General features: G+C 40.9%; 1 protein-coding gene across 4 annotated transcripts in view; it reads right to left on the minus strand.

The window, feature by feature from the left end:
* The window catches only part of LOC135460510 (guanine nucleotide-binding protein G(q) subunit alpha-like), a 125,916-nt gene that overhangs the window by 35,252 nt on the left and 74,126 nt on the right, over positions 1-16,538 (minus strand). For 3 of the 4 annotated variants that reach the window (XM_064737366.1, XM_064737368.1, XM_064737369.1), the window contains exon 2: positions 1,364-1,548. In XM_064737366.1, coding sequence (XP_064593436.1) covers positions 1,364-1,548 — 185 coding nt within the window. Of the gene's footprint in view, positions 1-647; positions 719-1,363; positions 1,549-16,538 lie in introns of those variants that run through there. The other variant, XM_064737367.1, reaches the window with a different exon arrangement.

Consider the following 16,538-nt stretch of genomic DNA (forward strand, 5'->3'; position numbering starts at 1 on the left):
TTTCTTTAGGCTCAGCAATACAAACATCAGCTTGAGCTGTAGTTTTCTAAGCTACTGTACAAGACAAGTACTGTGCTAAAAATATGCAGTTACTTGAACTGTGAGATATTTTCTAGAGACCAATATTTTTATGAGATTCAAATTAATAGGAAATGCCCTTCCTGTGTTTTTTAGGTTGCGAGGCTAATAAATTTACCTTCTTAATGGAGGAAAAAAAGGAGGGAAGTGGAGAAATAAGTTTGCATTTTTAATTTCTTTGAATTAAAAAATCCCCAAGTTTTTAAAGGAATTGAATCTAGAACCTGGCAACTTTGGCAAGTTGTACTTTAATTCACACCTAGAACTGATGGAAATGCTTGTGAAGGAGGTGAGTGCAAAGATAGACTCACTTAAAGTCAAGGTATTTTTATATAGAGAAATGAACAGCATTAATTAGAAAGGTCTGGCCACACATATACAGGTATGACACATCTAATTCACTACAACTATACAAAAACAGCCTATATGAATTGAACATTCAATCTGAACAATACAAAACACTTTGCATTATAATACAAGAAAACAATTTACTGATTTATGATTAGGACTTCCATATACTACAGCAAAATGTCTGTCAGTACCGATTCAAAAATAAAAAAAAGTGCGCTTCACAATCAACTAAGTCTTCAAGTCAGCTTGTTAGGAAATTCAGTGCTTTATGTACAGCAAAAACATGGACCTGAAATACACATGCAAATTTCAATTTTAATACTGGTTATACCAGTTATACATTTGATTTTAAATGGAAAATTTCTGAATGGAACAAAAATTAAAAGAAGTCAGGTTAATCAAAGATAAACCTTATAAAATGCTTTAAATGTGTTTTCTTTCAAAGTTTCAATGATGTCATCACTTTCAAAATAATTTGCTTATTCCAAGGCCTTGTATCAAAAGTTTTATTTCATAATATACTCACATACAAGCAGATATCCCCACCTATTTTTCTAATATTTTTCCCCCACATAATATTTATGGAAAACCTTAAGTAGTACTGGTACAAACCAGAAAAATTACTTAACTATGCTCTGGCCAGAACATAAGCTGGGAGGAAGGGAAAAAAGATAATTAAAGTCACAGGCAAATGGCAGCCTGCCCTCTACCCTCTTGCTGTCACAAACCTCCCAAACATCTTGATAAGAACAGCACCTGTGTTGTCAGAGCAGTGCAAAGGGCAGAGAACTCGAGGCAGGACTAGAAGAAGCCCTTTTCTTTCAAACTTTAGGTAGAATATAATTTGTGATTTATCATTTTTAGAGGCCTTCAGTACATTTCCTAAAGATAAAAGAGGAAAAATTTCAGCTATGGAAATAAACAAAAATCTCACCTTATTATGGTCATACTTATATGGAATTTTGAGGGTATCCATGGCTCTGATCATGGCCTGCATTGCTGTAAATATATTCTGGTACACCAATTTCGTAAAGCCCCTTTTGTCTTCATCAGAGTAACCTGATCCATGAATAATTCTCATCTGTTTGATGAATGTGCTTTTGCCACTCTCTCCTGTGCCTGCAAGACAAATAAGAATATACTTCAGCCAATGGACACAAACATGACTTTTCTGCACAAAGTGGACAGCTTGTTAAGTTCAGGGCAAAACACTGTCAAGTGGTTATGGTGCTTGCAAGGTGCTTGCTTCAATATCAAGACAGCAGTAACACAGTAACAACTGCAGCAACATTGAATTAAAAAAAATTTTTGAAGACAAAATACAAGCAAAAAAAAAAAAGCAATGAGTTAATAACTAAAACAAAACTTCTCCAAAAAAATCTAGAATACACCACTGGGTATTTAAAATTATAAGCATAAAATTCCAATCCCAAATAAATAGTTCTCAACTACAAGGAATTACTATTAGATGTTCTATCACAAAAAATCATAGAGTAAGAACAAAAATTAGCTTGCATGGCCAACTTTCAGAACATTATGGTAAGCAGCAATATACAACCAATGCATAATTCTTAGAAAGCCAAATAATGTAACAATTATAGTTGTGCAAACTTCAACCTCAGAAATATATAAAATCAGCTTTAAGTAAAATTTGGCTTGTATTTGTTAATGCACAGTCACGACTTCCTTTACATTTCTTTGTATCTTTGTACTTTACACAAAGAATAAATAACTAATAAATTAATATTCTGCATGTTTACCAATTTAAAGTTAAGATTTGCTTTTTTGGAATTTTGCACAAAATATATCACATAGCATTTTTTCCTTTGGCAAAATTCAGTCTCTCTGTGATTAGCTGAGCTTATCTAAGCAATCAAATCGTATGAATACTTTATAAGAAGGAACTGAAATTTAAAACAGTTGCACAGCTGTATGTACACCTAGCTATTTAGCTCCCTAAGAAATGCAATGCATTCAAATGCATGCAGTACTTAGCCTTGAAGCCTAGATTCTATTTTGATCATTTTTATAAAGCTTTCAGGCCTCATTTATGATATAATACTTGACTACCAGGACAAAGAAAGTTTTATGCCTTACATGATATTTTAGGTGTCTCAGAGTAGTGTATTTCACAAGCAGTGCAATGTTGCAGTACAAGCTGATTCGTACTGAACATGAATCTGGTTATAAATAAGAAATCCAGCCCAGTTCCATAAACCAGCCTATGGGCTGACTGACAGAGGTTTCAACCAATAACAACTCTCCTAAAGTACAAGCATTTGACTGGTTCAGCGTCTAGGAGGTGTGGAGATTAGACCAATGACTGTTTAGAGCCAAGAGTTTTTGAATTGCCTATAACAGCAAGCCCCGAACAATAAAACACACTGTTTGGCTGAGGAGCAACGAAGGTCTGTCATGTGTTATGTCTCAGACACATGAACTGTTATGAGTAGAACAGCTGCCCATTTTTTTTTTAAGATTGCAGAGTTAGCAGGTTGGGCCAGTTGCTGCCAGGGGTGGAGTTCTAACTGTTTGTTATTGTAATCACTGGTCATTTTTGTTAACTACCTGTCGTTGATGGTTAAGAATTCCCCCTTTTGTCGAGTGACATCCTGCTGCTTCCTAGAGGATGACACCCAGAAGGTGAAGGGGAAGGGACATCGACATGCAAATGACATCGAATCCAGCATGCAACGGGAGAGACCCCTCACCAAACCTAGCCAAAAACCCCTAAAACAACGAGCCAACACAAAATTGACGAATCAAAGTGATGACTAGACGTGTGTGACCATGGTCACAGGGGTTTTCAGGATGAGAGAGAGGCGAGAATGTTGATTCCATGATCAGAAGGCTTGATTTATTATTTTATGATATATATACTACATTATAAATATATTAAAAGGAATAGAAAAAAAAGTTTTCAGAAGGATAGCTAAGAATAGAATAGAAAAGAATGATAACAAAGGAGCTCTCTCTGACTCTGTCCGAGAGAGCTCAGTCTTTGACTGGCTATTAATTGTAAACATGTAAGATGGGCAAATCACAGGTGGACCTGTTGCATTCCACAGCAGCAGATAACAATTGTTTACATCTGTTGCTGAAACTTCTCAGCTCCAGCAGGAAAAATCCTAAGAAAGGATTTTAATGAAAAGATGTCTACAACAGACATGAGGAACAGAATCTAGTATCCGCCAAGGCCTTTTTACCCCTCACCCTAACCTAAAAAGATGCCAGCTAGACAGAGGACCTTGAATGTTGAACCGAAAAGCAAGGGATTTCCCGATGCTCTCATGAGGACGGAACCCCCAGCTCTGCCCACAGACCAGTGGACAAAGCTGCACTCTTCCTCCTCTTCCGAGTCACTCCTGGGAGCATCGGTGGCGTGAGCGTGGACCCGTTGGTTCTCCCCACCGGAGCTGATCACTTTTAATAAAGGCATTAAAAAGGAGAAAAGTCTCCTGCCCGTGTTTATTTCATGAGCATCATGTGACAGTGCAATGCAAGGTTAAAGCATGATTCTGTGCTTGCAACTCTTAAGTGTTTCAGGTAGGATTCCTCAAAATCTAACCTCAAAGTTTCTACAAGATTTTGTCTTTACTCTGTGTGACTGTTCATTAAACTCCCACTTAAATTTTTGGCTATCACAGCTCATGCTAAGGAATAATGTATGCTAGGAGCAGAGTCATTAATCAAAGCCAAGCACTAGAGTCGGCAGGACAGGTGGCCAAAAATAACTAAAGGGCCATTAACCAACCATTATCACCTGCAAATTGTTGTTTCCAGGAGCTGTTATCTTTTGTTTGACAGTCTGGTCAGAATGTGCTAAATTATGGAAATGATATAGACCAAATCTCCAAGATGGAGAGTATAGAACACCAGCTTACCTAAAAAGCTTTTGAAGTATATCCAACAGCAGTTGGACTGCTGAGGCTTTCATGCTTCCTGGTGTGATACAGGACATACCTGCACCGTGATGGAAGAGGAAGGATGAGCACACTCACTGTCGGCTAGGCAACTAATTCTTTTCCTCATAGGTGTGTTACCAGATAATAAATGGCCTTCACCTGGTGAGCTAACACAATGCTTATTCTCTGAAACTACTGGCCTACGGAAACTGCACAATGCCCATTGTGTAAGAAGGAGAACTGGAAGTTAGCCAGCCTCAGTGTTCTGCCAACTCAGCCAGGTCACCTGGAACACCAGGGTCTAGGAACACCAGGGACCACCAGAGAGACCCCCAGGACAGAAGAACGCACGAGTAAAGGGGAGGGGAAATATGTTAATGATTTCAGAGAAATTATTATCACATGTTTGTTTAGTCTGGGACAATCAATGAATATGTATGCAAAATACAGTATCTAAACAGAAACTTTCTTGTACCCAGCATGCACAGCTTTGGGAGGAGCTATTCCCCCGAGCATCCAGTCAAATAAAGAATGCCTGCTTCTTAATGCTACATTGGTGTTAAGGGGTTTCTTATTTTACCAAATTTTTGGTAACAGTTTTGGTGGCCCAGATGGGACAGACTCCTGATTTTCCATGGATCCAAGGGATCTCAGGACTTCCAGCCAGCACCGAGGGATTCTCGGGGAGAACCTTCATCCCTGGTCCAAAGGAAATCGGAACAAGATCCCTGGTAAGATAAAGGCATTCTTTACTTTACTCTAAAGATGTTAACTGTTAACCTACCTATAAGGCACAGCAAAAGCTACACAGGGTTTGGTTTAAAGGTACCTAAGGTGAGAAAAGGAAAGGGTTAGAGTCCCTTCAAAAGGGAAGGGTTAGACTCCCTTCTAAGGAGCTCCTAAACAGTAATTTGTTATAATGAGAAACAAAACCTCAAAAGGGGCATCACAGGTGTCACTGCTGAGATGTATCTTGAAACACTGGAAACAAATTTGGGGTATTCCCCTCATGCGCGAAAAACTTAGAATTCTGTAATCAGTGGTAGCCACTTTACATGCTGGAAGATCAAAAGAAGTGGCCTAAGGATGGAACCTTACAGTATAACACCCTGTTGCACTTAATGTTCTTTTGTAGAAGGGAAAAGAAGTGGAATGAAGCTCCTTATGTTGACTTGGTTTTCACCCTAATAAATCATCCAGAGTGGCAAAAGGAATGTGGGAGGACCCTGCAAGATCCATTAATTTTTGCACTTGAAAAGGAAAAGAAAGGCAAAGGGTTGAAAAGGTGATGTTCTGTCTGCAGCCTAGGGCAGAGGTGCTTAAAGTGTGGAAGAGAGGACAAGGATGATTTAGAGATGATGGTTGCTCTACGGCAAAGAGCAGGTGGGGTGAATGGTGAATCAGCCGGGAACAGGTGGGGTGAATGATGAATCAGCAGGGAACACGGCTAGATGCATAAGTAGGTCATGGGACAGTGGACTGGAGTGGAGAGAACACTTTAGGGGATCAGAGGATTTTAGCCTGGTTGCAGGACGCACTAGAAGGCAGCAAGGAGATGTTGGAGGGATGCTGGGAATATTCTGATGGCTCCCTTCTGGCAGGTGGTTGGGAAACATGGTCCAGGAAAAGTAAAGACCCCATTTTCAATTGTGGATTTAATGTCATGGGAAAAGGCAGCAGGAGTTTATAGAGAGGATCCGAATAGAGTTGCTAAAGTATTTGAAACCATAATTAGGACTCAGGACCCTGACTGGAATGATATACAAATGATGTTAGATATGTTGTTGGATAACACAGAAAAAAGGATGGTTTTGACCATGGCCAGAAAGCAGGTGGAGGGGACACATGCTAATGGAGACTTAGGAGGAACTGTAGATGAGATTTTTCCTTCAACAGATCCAAGATGGAACCCTAATTTACTGGGACTTCAAGATTGCTTAACAAGATATCAGAGATGAATATTGTTTGATGTAAAGCATGCTACACCAAAAGACATGAACTGGTCAAAACTGTATGAGGTAAAGCAGGACAGTACTGAATCCTCTACAGCTTTCATGGAACTATTGAAGGTGACTGCCAGAAAAATATACTGATCTGGATCCTGAGAATCCAGAAGAGGCTGTACAGTCAGCAACTACCTTTATAGGGCAGTCTACTCCAGATATTAGAAAGAAACTCCAGAAACTGGAAGGAATGGGGTCACATGACTTAGGAAAGTTGTTAGATGAAGCGTGGAAAGTATATCACGACAGGGATAGGGAAAAAGAACTATGGCAGGCTAGAAGGGAAAACAAGAGACATGACAAATTGCTTGCGACTTTTGGGGTGGCTAGGGGACCTGTGGAGGGTACTAAGGGACCGGCCAACAGGGGAGGTTGGGTGGGGGGAACAAGGGGTAGGGGAGGTGGAAGGCTTCCACTGTTTCCCTGACAACAGTTAGGGGAAGACCAGTATGAAGTCTGCAAGGAAAAGGGGCATTGGAAGGTAGAATGCCCACAGGCTGGAAAGCTGGACCTGGTCTTAAAGATTAGACCATTAGAAGATGAAGATTGAAGGGGACCAGGGGATTCTACCCCAGCTGAGCCTCTGGTTACACTGAGGCTGGGAAAAGAAGAAGTGGAATTTTTGGTGGACACAGGAGCAACTTATTCTGTATAGAATACATGTAAAGGGAAACTTCGTAGAAATGTGGTTGTCTTGGGGTGATGTTATGATACTGTATCCCCTATCGTCTGCTTTATGCCCAGACATGGGTCCTGTAACTTCAAGCTCAAAGGGGAGGGCGCGGCGGTGGAATTCTTTCGGTGGCCTATGTTCAAAAACACAGGTAACTCCCTTGGCTTTTCCCCAGCACTCAGCTCTGTGTATGCAGCAGAAAAAAAAAGGTAGTTGTGTCTGCTTTTAGCTAGCTTTTTTTTGTTAGCTGAGGCAAGAAGTTTTTCTCCCAGGACTGTGGCTTCTTCTTCTGGAACTGTTAAGCTTTGCTCCAGTCGAAAACACCTGAACATTGCCAGGAGCCCCACGCCATGGCCCAGTGGGGGGAAGGCTTCGGGGATGCCTCATTCTGGCTCCAGACCTCAGGAGAAACCAAACAGGACTCTAAAAATCTACCATCTTTCTCCACAATGAGAAGGTTTATTATCTAACAATATTAATTTTCTTTTCTGTGATTGTGTGCACTCTGCTTTTTCAATAAACAGAGGTTTTTTTAATTTTCCTCCAAGAAATTCCTTTTGAACCTGTGGGGGAGGGGCTCTTGAAACCTACCTCTCTTTCGAGAACACGTTCTTTTCAGGACATTTCCTCCTAATTTGTTTCAAACCAAGACAGTGGTAAATGCAATTGATGCTACAGGGAAAAGCAAAGCCTGGTCCTTTTTACAACCCATGAAATTTAAATTAGGAAATAATTGGATTACTCACCAGTTTCTATATATGCCTGAATTCCTAGTCCCCTTGCTGGGGAGAGATTTATTGGGAAAATTAAATGCTCAAATAATTTTTCAGGATGGGGAAATAAAAATTTAAACACCAGAATCAAAAGCCCTTTGGGCAAGGATTTTTATGTTACAGGAGTCAAATGAATTGGAAGAAATCCCATAGGAGGTAGAAAACACCGTGACCCTGTTGGTATGGGCAACTGAAATGCCTAGACAATCAAAAGCAGCCAAACCAGTGAGGATTACTCGAAAACCTGAAGCTAAACTGGTAAGGCAAAAACAATATCCTGTTAATTGGGAGGCAAGGAAGAGGCTGGAAAAGCTCATAAAAATTTTATTAAATATGTGTTATTGAAGGAGTGTGAATCAGAAAATAACGCACCAGTACTACCTATTACAAAGCAAAATGGGGAATATAGGTTAGTACAAGATTTAAGGGTCAGTAATAAAATAGTACCAGATATTCATCCAGTAGTAGCTAATCCATACACACTTTTGACAGTACTAAAATGGGAATATAAATGGTTTAGAGTTATTGATCTTAAGGACGCCTTTTTCTGCATACCCTTGGATGAAAATAGCCAAACAATAATTTGCTTTTGAATGGGAAAGTCCGACCTCTGGATTCAAAGTTCAGTTAACCTGGACCACCCCACCACAGGGTTTTAAAAATAGTCCAACAATATTTGGAAATTAACTAGCAAAAGAAGTCGAACAATGGAAAAAAAATAACACCGAAGGGGCAGTTTTACAGTATGTGGATGACATTCTGCTGGCAGCAGAGACCTAACACTAATGCCTGCAAATGGCCATAAGTCTGTTGAACTTTCTGGGACAGAATGGTTACAGAGAAGCTAAAAGAAAAGCTCAAATAGGAAAGACAACTGTGAACTATTTGGGCTTCGAGATCACTCAAGGGCAGAGAATTCTTGACCTTGACAGAAAGGAAGCAATCTGCCAAATTCAAAACCACAGAACATCTGAGAATCATGAGGCTTTCTGGTAGTGGTTGGGTGGTGCCAGTTGTGGATCTTAAATTATGGACTTTTAGTGAATCCTGTCTATGAAGCCCTAAAAGAAACAAAAAAGGACAATTGGTGTGGACTCACAAGTGCTGAACTGCCTTTTGAGAACTGAAAAAGGCATTAATGACAGCACCTGGATTAGGGCTTCCTGACTTAACCAAGCCCTTTAAACTGTTTGTACATGAGAGGCAACATTTAGCCCTGGGGGTCCTGATGCAGAAGCTGGGAACCTGGAGGAGACCTGCAGGCTATTTCTCCAAACAGCTGGACAATGTGAGCAAAGGATGGCCAGAATGCTTGCGAGTGGTTGCTGCAGCTGTTCTACTGATCCAAGAGGCCAGGAAGCTCATGACTGCACAGCACATAACTGGTTTTGTCCCTCACATGGTGATACCTGTATTAGAGTGAAAGGGGGGAAGGTATTGGCTGTCCCCCAGCAGGATGCTCAAATACCAAGTTGTGCTTTTGGAACAGGATGATGTGAAATTGAAGACAACAGCAGCCACGAATCCAGCTGTATTCCTCGATCCAAAGGCAGTGGATGAGGGAGCCCGGGCACATTAATGTCTCCAAACTATTGAACAGGTATATTCCAGCAGAACTGAGCTGAGAGATGATCCAATAGAGAATCTTGATTTAGAATTATTTACAGATGGGAGCAGTTTCGTGAAGGATGGAAAATGGATGGCAGGATATGCAGTGGTAACCACTACTGAAGTATTGGAAGCTCGATCTTTACCAGTTAAGATGTCAGCACAAAAGGCAGAAATAATAAAACTAAAACAAGCATTGAATTTGGCAGCAGGCCAAAAGGTGAATATTTGGACTGATTCTACGTATGTATTTGGTATAATTCATGGCCATGGAGCTATATGGAAGGAAAGGGGACTCCTGCTCAAGCATCAGCTATTAAACACAAAGAATAAATTTTACAACTTCTGGAAGAAATTCAAAAATCAAAGGAGGTGGCAGTGGTGCATTGCAAAGCACATCAACCTGGGCAAACGAATGTTATAGTGGGAAACCAATTGGCAGGCAAAGCAGCTCGAGGAGTAGCTGAAAAAGGCATCCTAGCCTTAGTACCACAAAGACAAATTGACATATCTGAATTTAAGCCTAATTATGACAGTGAGGATCAGTGCTTAGCAAGCACATTAAAAGCCACTAAGAATCAAGAGGGATGCTGAGTAACAGCCAACAGGTATAGTTCCAACTTCTGTAATGAGAAAAATAATGGAAAAAGAACGCAACAAAACCCATCGGGGAAGTAAGTCCATGACATCGAGTCTCCAAAGCTCTGTAGTCTGCATAGGAATGACTGAAATAGCAAAATCATACCTAGTGAAATGTCCAATTTGTTTAAAAAGTAATCCCATATATAGGAAAAGACCACCTGCTGGAAGAATTAAACAGGGAAATTCACCTGGAGATTACTGGCAAATAGATTTCTCTAAATTACCCAGACAAAACGGGTAGAGGTATCTTTTGGTTTGGTAGATACTTTTTCCAGATAGCCAGAAGCCTTTCCCTATCGCACCAATAAAGCTGGGGAAGTGGTAAAAATCACGCTTAAAGAAATCATACCGAGATTTGGGGTACCACTTAGGATGTCCTCAGATGGAAGCCCACATTTTATAGCAGATGTGGTGCAACAGCTGAGCAAAACTCTAGGTATAAAATGGGACTTACACACACCTTGGCGACGACCACAATCAAGTGGGAAAGTGGAAAGGATTAATCGGACTTTGAAACAACAAATTAGCAAAATGTGTCAAGAAACTTGCTTAAAATGGCCACAGGCCCTCTCTCTGGCTCTTTTGCGAGTCAGAATTCAGCCAAGGTCAAAAACTAAAGTCCCTATGAATTGCCCTATGGATGCCTGTATCAGACACCATCCTATCTTGGAGAAATACTGTTGTGGTTTAAAAGCAAAACCAGTGAGAGACTCCAAGTCAGTAATACAATTTATTAGGAAAAGGGGAAAAAAAAACACTGACAGAGACAGAATGCAACCTGACACCCTGCTAGTTAGGGTGGTGGTAGCAGTCCAGACAAAATGGTCTTGTTGAAGTGATGATCCCGTAGAAAAGATCTGGTAGCTCTTGTCCTCTGGAAACCAGTGGGTAAGGGCAACTTGTTCTGTCCCAAAACCCAGATTATATCCAGGTGGGGATGATTAGCTCCTCCCCCCTGGGCAGAGCATCGCACAATGGGCTGATATAATTCTACGAGCCATTCGGTGGGTCCTTGATTGCCCATTAAACAGAAATGGCTCCCGAAGGGAGTTATCTCTGAGTCTTGTGGCAAGGCATTGATGGGTCCATTAACAGGAGATAAAGGAAAAAACAATGTTCCTCCTGGTTTCAACAGCTCTTGAAGATGGGGATAGAATGCATCTTTATATTGTAACCTAGGACAAATGCATTCAAAGGGAGAAACAGATTTAAATCTATACTTAATTTCTTTAGGGAAAACCCTTACAGGATTCTGCCATTTTATAACCCTATTGGGACCAGTTGCTTTGGATGCACCTGTTCACCCATACCAATCTGGGGACTTTGAATATGTTAAGACCTGGAACTCTGAACCCTTAAAAGAAAAGTGGAAAGGACACTTTCACGTCCTCCTGGTAACCTACATGGCACTTAAGGTGGAAGGAATCAAACCCTGGGTCCATCACACACAGGTAAAACCAGCAACCATGCATTAAACACAGCAAAAAACCCATTAATTAACACCACAGAGTTTTTATTATCTGTAAACCCTATTGTTTTAGGTATGCAATATGATTTTCTAGGGGGATATTATTTATTGGATCTAAATGAAGATGATAAGTAATTGCATATTTATAATAATAATAAAAACTATGTTATTAATCTCTGAGAAGGGAAATGTGATCTTAAAGCTAGTGCAAGATTTTGGCAGATTACAGAATGTAACCTCTATAACAGCTTGTTTGCCAACACCAACTTGTGCAGAAAATCCAATTCTGTGGGAAGTTTTAGTGAGCAATTTGACAAAAATTTGGGAACACATGTGGCAAGGAAATAGCGCCCATGCCAATTGGACAGGGATGGAAGAAGAATACTCCTTACAATGGATGTGTAACAATGTTGAGAGTTGCAATATCTTAAAACCAGATCTGGAAATAACTTCAGGGAATATTTATCGGCTGACAGACTGCATTAATACCCCTTGGAGATGTCAAATACCCAAATATGGAACAGCCCTCAAACGGGACAATGGGAATATATCCAGCCAGTTCAATGGTGCCTGGACTGGGAAGGGAATCCAGGCCTCCCAGAAGACCCCTTACAGGTTGGTATAAAATATTCTGATTTAATTAGGTCAAGGCAAAAGGATCCAAAGATAAAAGAAAAGTGGAATTGCACTCAAGTATACACTTGTACTAGTAAGAATCCTGAGATATAGCAACTCATGGCTGTGGCTCAAGCTCTAAGTTTAGGATGTGTTTGTAGAAATTATTCTACCTTTCTTAATGACACCTGGTCTCACCTAACAAATAACAAGACTTGGAGAGATATAGACTTTAGGCAGGACATGGTAAAATCATTAGGACCCACAGTATGGGTGGGAAGTAATGGAATCTGGACCATACATTTGCCCTTGGGAGAACTGAGAGTACAATAGACACTTGGGAGTATTAACCTTATGTCCCTTGTGGAAGGAGTCACCATTGGGAACCCAACTATGGGGAAAAGTTAAACGTGATGAGACTTGGAAACACCCCAGTACAGGAATCATAGTGGGATGGATTTTAGAATCCATTTTTGTGGATATTCTCAGTTCAGTTGAAGAGAGAACAGAGACAATTTCTCCCAGGCTGAGCCTGGGAATGTTAGACGAAAGAATTCAAAAAATTATTATCTCTCTTTCTGTAACCATTGTTAATAGTTATGGTTCTCCACAGCATGCTATTCATAGGCACCAATAATGTGAGATGTTTTCTACTTTGAGACCAATCCGGTCCCACTTAGCAAGTGAGACTATAAAGCTCGCTGCTTCTTGCTAATAAAGATTCTTCTTGAGCCTTCTGATCCACCTGAAGACTGGAGTCTTTCCGTCCCTGACTCAACAGCATCACATTTTCACTTCCCAAATATCTACCTTCAGAAGTAGACTAACCATACAAAATTTTTGTTAACAGGTGAATAATATTAGGAATTATGGGTTATAACTTATGAAACCTTATGACTTCAATGATGAATAAGTGAATTTGCGTGATAGTCTGGGCAAAAGGGGATTGAGCCCATTTGTTGTATTTCTTCTTGAAACTACGATAAAAAGTTTAAATCACAGAGTATGTCATCCTGAAAATTTGAGATCAAAAGAGACTGACACTGTTGACTTTGTTTTGAAACATTCAGACCCATCTCCCATGTGTATAAACCAAATACAAGTCTTCCTTAAACACACATTCTCACAAAATCAAGCACAATGTTGTATACAGACCTATTTATTTTTTTTTTTTGTGGAAACACAAATGGTTATTGTTGCAATGAAACTTCTCCAGAGTTGAAAGGTTAGACCAAACCTGCTTCCACAATCAGCCTTCACTATGATCTCCAGATTGTGATGTGATCAAGAGCAAAGCACCAAATATGCATACCATCTTTGCACGGCAAAAACTGGCCAGCAGGATGTAATTTACCAGACAGGAGAGAACATGGATTTTTTTCCAAGAGTTTATAAAATTACAAACCCAGGCAAAGAAAAAGTACTACATACTTCAAAAAAAAAAAAGTTTCAGGATATCTTTATGTCCTGGGGTGATATTATGATGCTTGTATCCCCATTCATCTGTTTAGCCCAGAAATAAGTTTTGCACCTTTAAGACTGATTTCAAGAGTGAAGGGGGGGAGAGAAGAAGTGCAGAGTTTGTTATCAGAAACTGCACTTACTCCCCCACATCCTTCTCCTTGACTGTGTTGTCTGCAGCACGGATAGCGAGACAGAGCTCTCCTTTACTTTTTAGTTAGTTTTTAGCTATCTGAGGCAGAGAAGTTCCCTGAACTGTAGTTTTTCTTTTTCTTAAAACTGTTAAAACCTGCTCTAGACTAAAAACCCAGAAGAGCATCAGCAGCTCTCACCTCTGGTCCACTGAGCCTGGCCTGGGCCAGGGCATTTCCAGTGCCAGAGGGACTGAGAACATACTGAGTGAGCCGAGCCACAGCCCACCAAGGGGACTTTCTGAGTTTCTCATCTCTTTGGAATGTTTGGAATGGCAAGAGGTTTTATTGTTTAATAGTGTTCTTTTTTTTTTTTTTTTTTTTTTTTTTTTTTTTTGCTAGTAAATGCTTTGCCTGTTAAATAAACATTTTTTTCCACTTTTCTCCAAGGAAATATTTTCCCAAACCAGCTGGGGGGGGGGGGTCCACTTAAATTTGCTTTCTAGAGAAACCCCTTTAGAAGTTTTCTCTCAAATTTGCCCTAAACCAGGACAAAACCATTTTTTGGCGCATAACATGGGGCTCAAGAAAGTAGAAAAACCCTATACTAATTACATTTTAGTTGTACTTACGCTGTATTAAGATAAATCAGTCAGTACCTATGTTACCTAAATTCATAATCTTTCTAGGAAGAAGCCTTCAGGTGTTTCTAGTTGTCATGGTTTGAGCCTGGCACAGAGCCAGTGCTCCCCATGAAAATGTCTCACCCTGGTGTCTGCTGTGAGATGTGACCAGGAATAAGCAAAACAGGCTCTAACTTAAACATAAAGACTACTTTATTACTTAAACTACAGGGAAATAGGGAGAGACTATAAAGAAAAGAAAAAAAAATTGAAAACTTTACAAAACTACTTTTCCTCCTCCCTACTCTCTGACTTTCTCAATCTAATACATTCTCTCAAAAATACTAACTGCTCAGCTCGGCACGACACTTTAGTATACTCAAACTGCAGTTCATGAAGAGGAAAAGGAGTCTTTCTTGTTTTATAGGCTTCTGGAAACACACTGAAATCCCGGATGCTTCTTTGTCACTTCGGCACCGCCCGGAAAGTCTATTTGCCGCTTGTGACATGTTCTTTCTATGCTCAGTGCTCTCACTACTGAGACATGGATCAGAGCTGCTTTTAGGGTGGTCTTTCAAGGATGCCTTGTCTCACTCTAAAAAGGCACAGTCTCTGCTTTTGGGACAACTGTCCCCCCCATATTTTTCCAACTTCCTGGGGCCGGGGGGTCTTCACAAATGAACTCTCCTGGTTTTGAGGCACTGCCTCCCCCTAAATGCAGTCTGTGTCACAGGAACAACTGAGTTCATGGCTACAAGAAAAAGTCTAGCTAAAAGGCCACTCTAAATCATCTTTCTCCATCTAATCATCTCTACAATCTTTGAGCTAAGTCATCTCATCTCTCATCTCTCTTCTTATTCAGCTTCGAGGAGGATTAGCATTTTTGTAAGGCCCCAATCATGCAAGAAAGGGTTAAAAGTTTTCAGTCTCTGTCTGTCGGTCCCGGAACGGCTCCCACGCATGCTGCTCACACGCTGCCGCTGCGGCCGGGCAGTCTTCCTCCCCCTTCTCGCTGGCTGCTCTCCTGGGGGGGGAGGGGGGGGGGAGAGGGGGGCTGGCTGCCCGAGGGCTGACTCTCTGGGACTTTCCACCCTTCCATCCTCGAAGCCCCCCCGAAGCCCCCTCTGTCCAGGCCCCAGGCCTACCACGTGGCTGGCCCCTCCCCCGCCCAGCAGCAGCGGGCCGGGCGGGAGAGAGATCTGAACTCCTCGCCCGACGATGTCCAAAGAGGAAGTGCCAGGGCAGTGCCCTGCTTTTAACCCCTGTGTATTCTCGGAGGTGTGTCCAAACCCCACTGGCTACACCAGGTGTCAGTATGAAACCCAAAACCTTCATTGGTTTGACCACAGCTTCCCAGAATTCCCACTTCTTCCTGGTCAAACCATGACACTAGTCCCTAAAAGTTTTTGAAGTTTTAATGTCTTTCTAGTCCCTAAGCTTATTTTCTTATCGCAAAATAGCTCCAGTATTGTCCCTAACACAGTTTTTACAGTAGAAGGGTATGAATTAGAATAACTATTGTGCTAAGCTCAGTGATAATAATTTATAGAGTTTACAAAGGTACTAGAATTGTAGGAATGTGCCCCCTGTTGACGAAGTGACTAAATTATTCTTTGTTTGCTTCAAAAGGCAAAAAGCCCAGAAGTTTCTCTCCCAATTTGGTACAAAAGACACCTCATAGGACCTTTGGGACTTCACCTCAGACCTGGGGCTGTTCGATTGGACAGAGGCCAAGAGGTCCCGCCTAGGTAATTCACTAGAAAAGGAAGAGAACAAAGGAAATACTCGCTTTTGTGGGGTGTTTTAGAAGGAGCAAGAACTTCCTGCCCCTGGCTCAGTTTTTCTCTGTAAGAGCTTTGTTATTTTGCCTTTTATTAAACCTTTTTCAGTTTCCAAAACTACCTCAGAAGCCATCCTGCTAATTTTATGCTATTTGGGGTAGCTGGGCTATCTCAGGTGTGATAGGTCTTCTGAGAGCTCATAAGACCTGGCTTGAGGAGAAACCCATCATAGAATCTGTTCAAAATATATATAGTTTATCGTTTCTTCAACCTACCCTGTGTTCTAGTTCCAATAGCATGTTTTAGTTTATTAGTAATTACAGCCAGTTTGTTAGAGGAGGAGCAGGAGATGAGCCTTTTCAGCCTTTCCTTCTTCTCCTTTGAATCTGTTAAGTCACTTTTTGAATATGTTCAGTTTTGCTGCAG

Source organism: Zonotrichia leucophrys, unplaced genomic scaffold, assembly GCF_028769735.1.
Source record: "Zonotrichia leucophrys gambelii isolate GWCS_2022_RI unplaced genomic scaffold, RI_Zleu_2.0 Scaffold_50_376499, whole genome shotgun sequence".
Classification (NCBI taxonomy): domain Eukaryota; kingdom Metazoa; phylum Chordata; class Aves; order Passeriformes; family Passerellidae; genus Zonotrichia; species Zonotrichia leucophrys.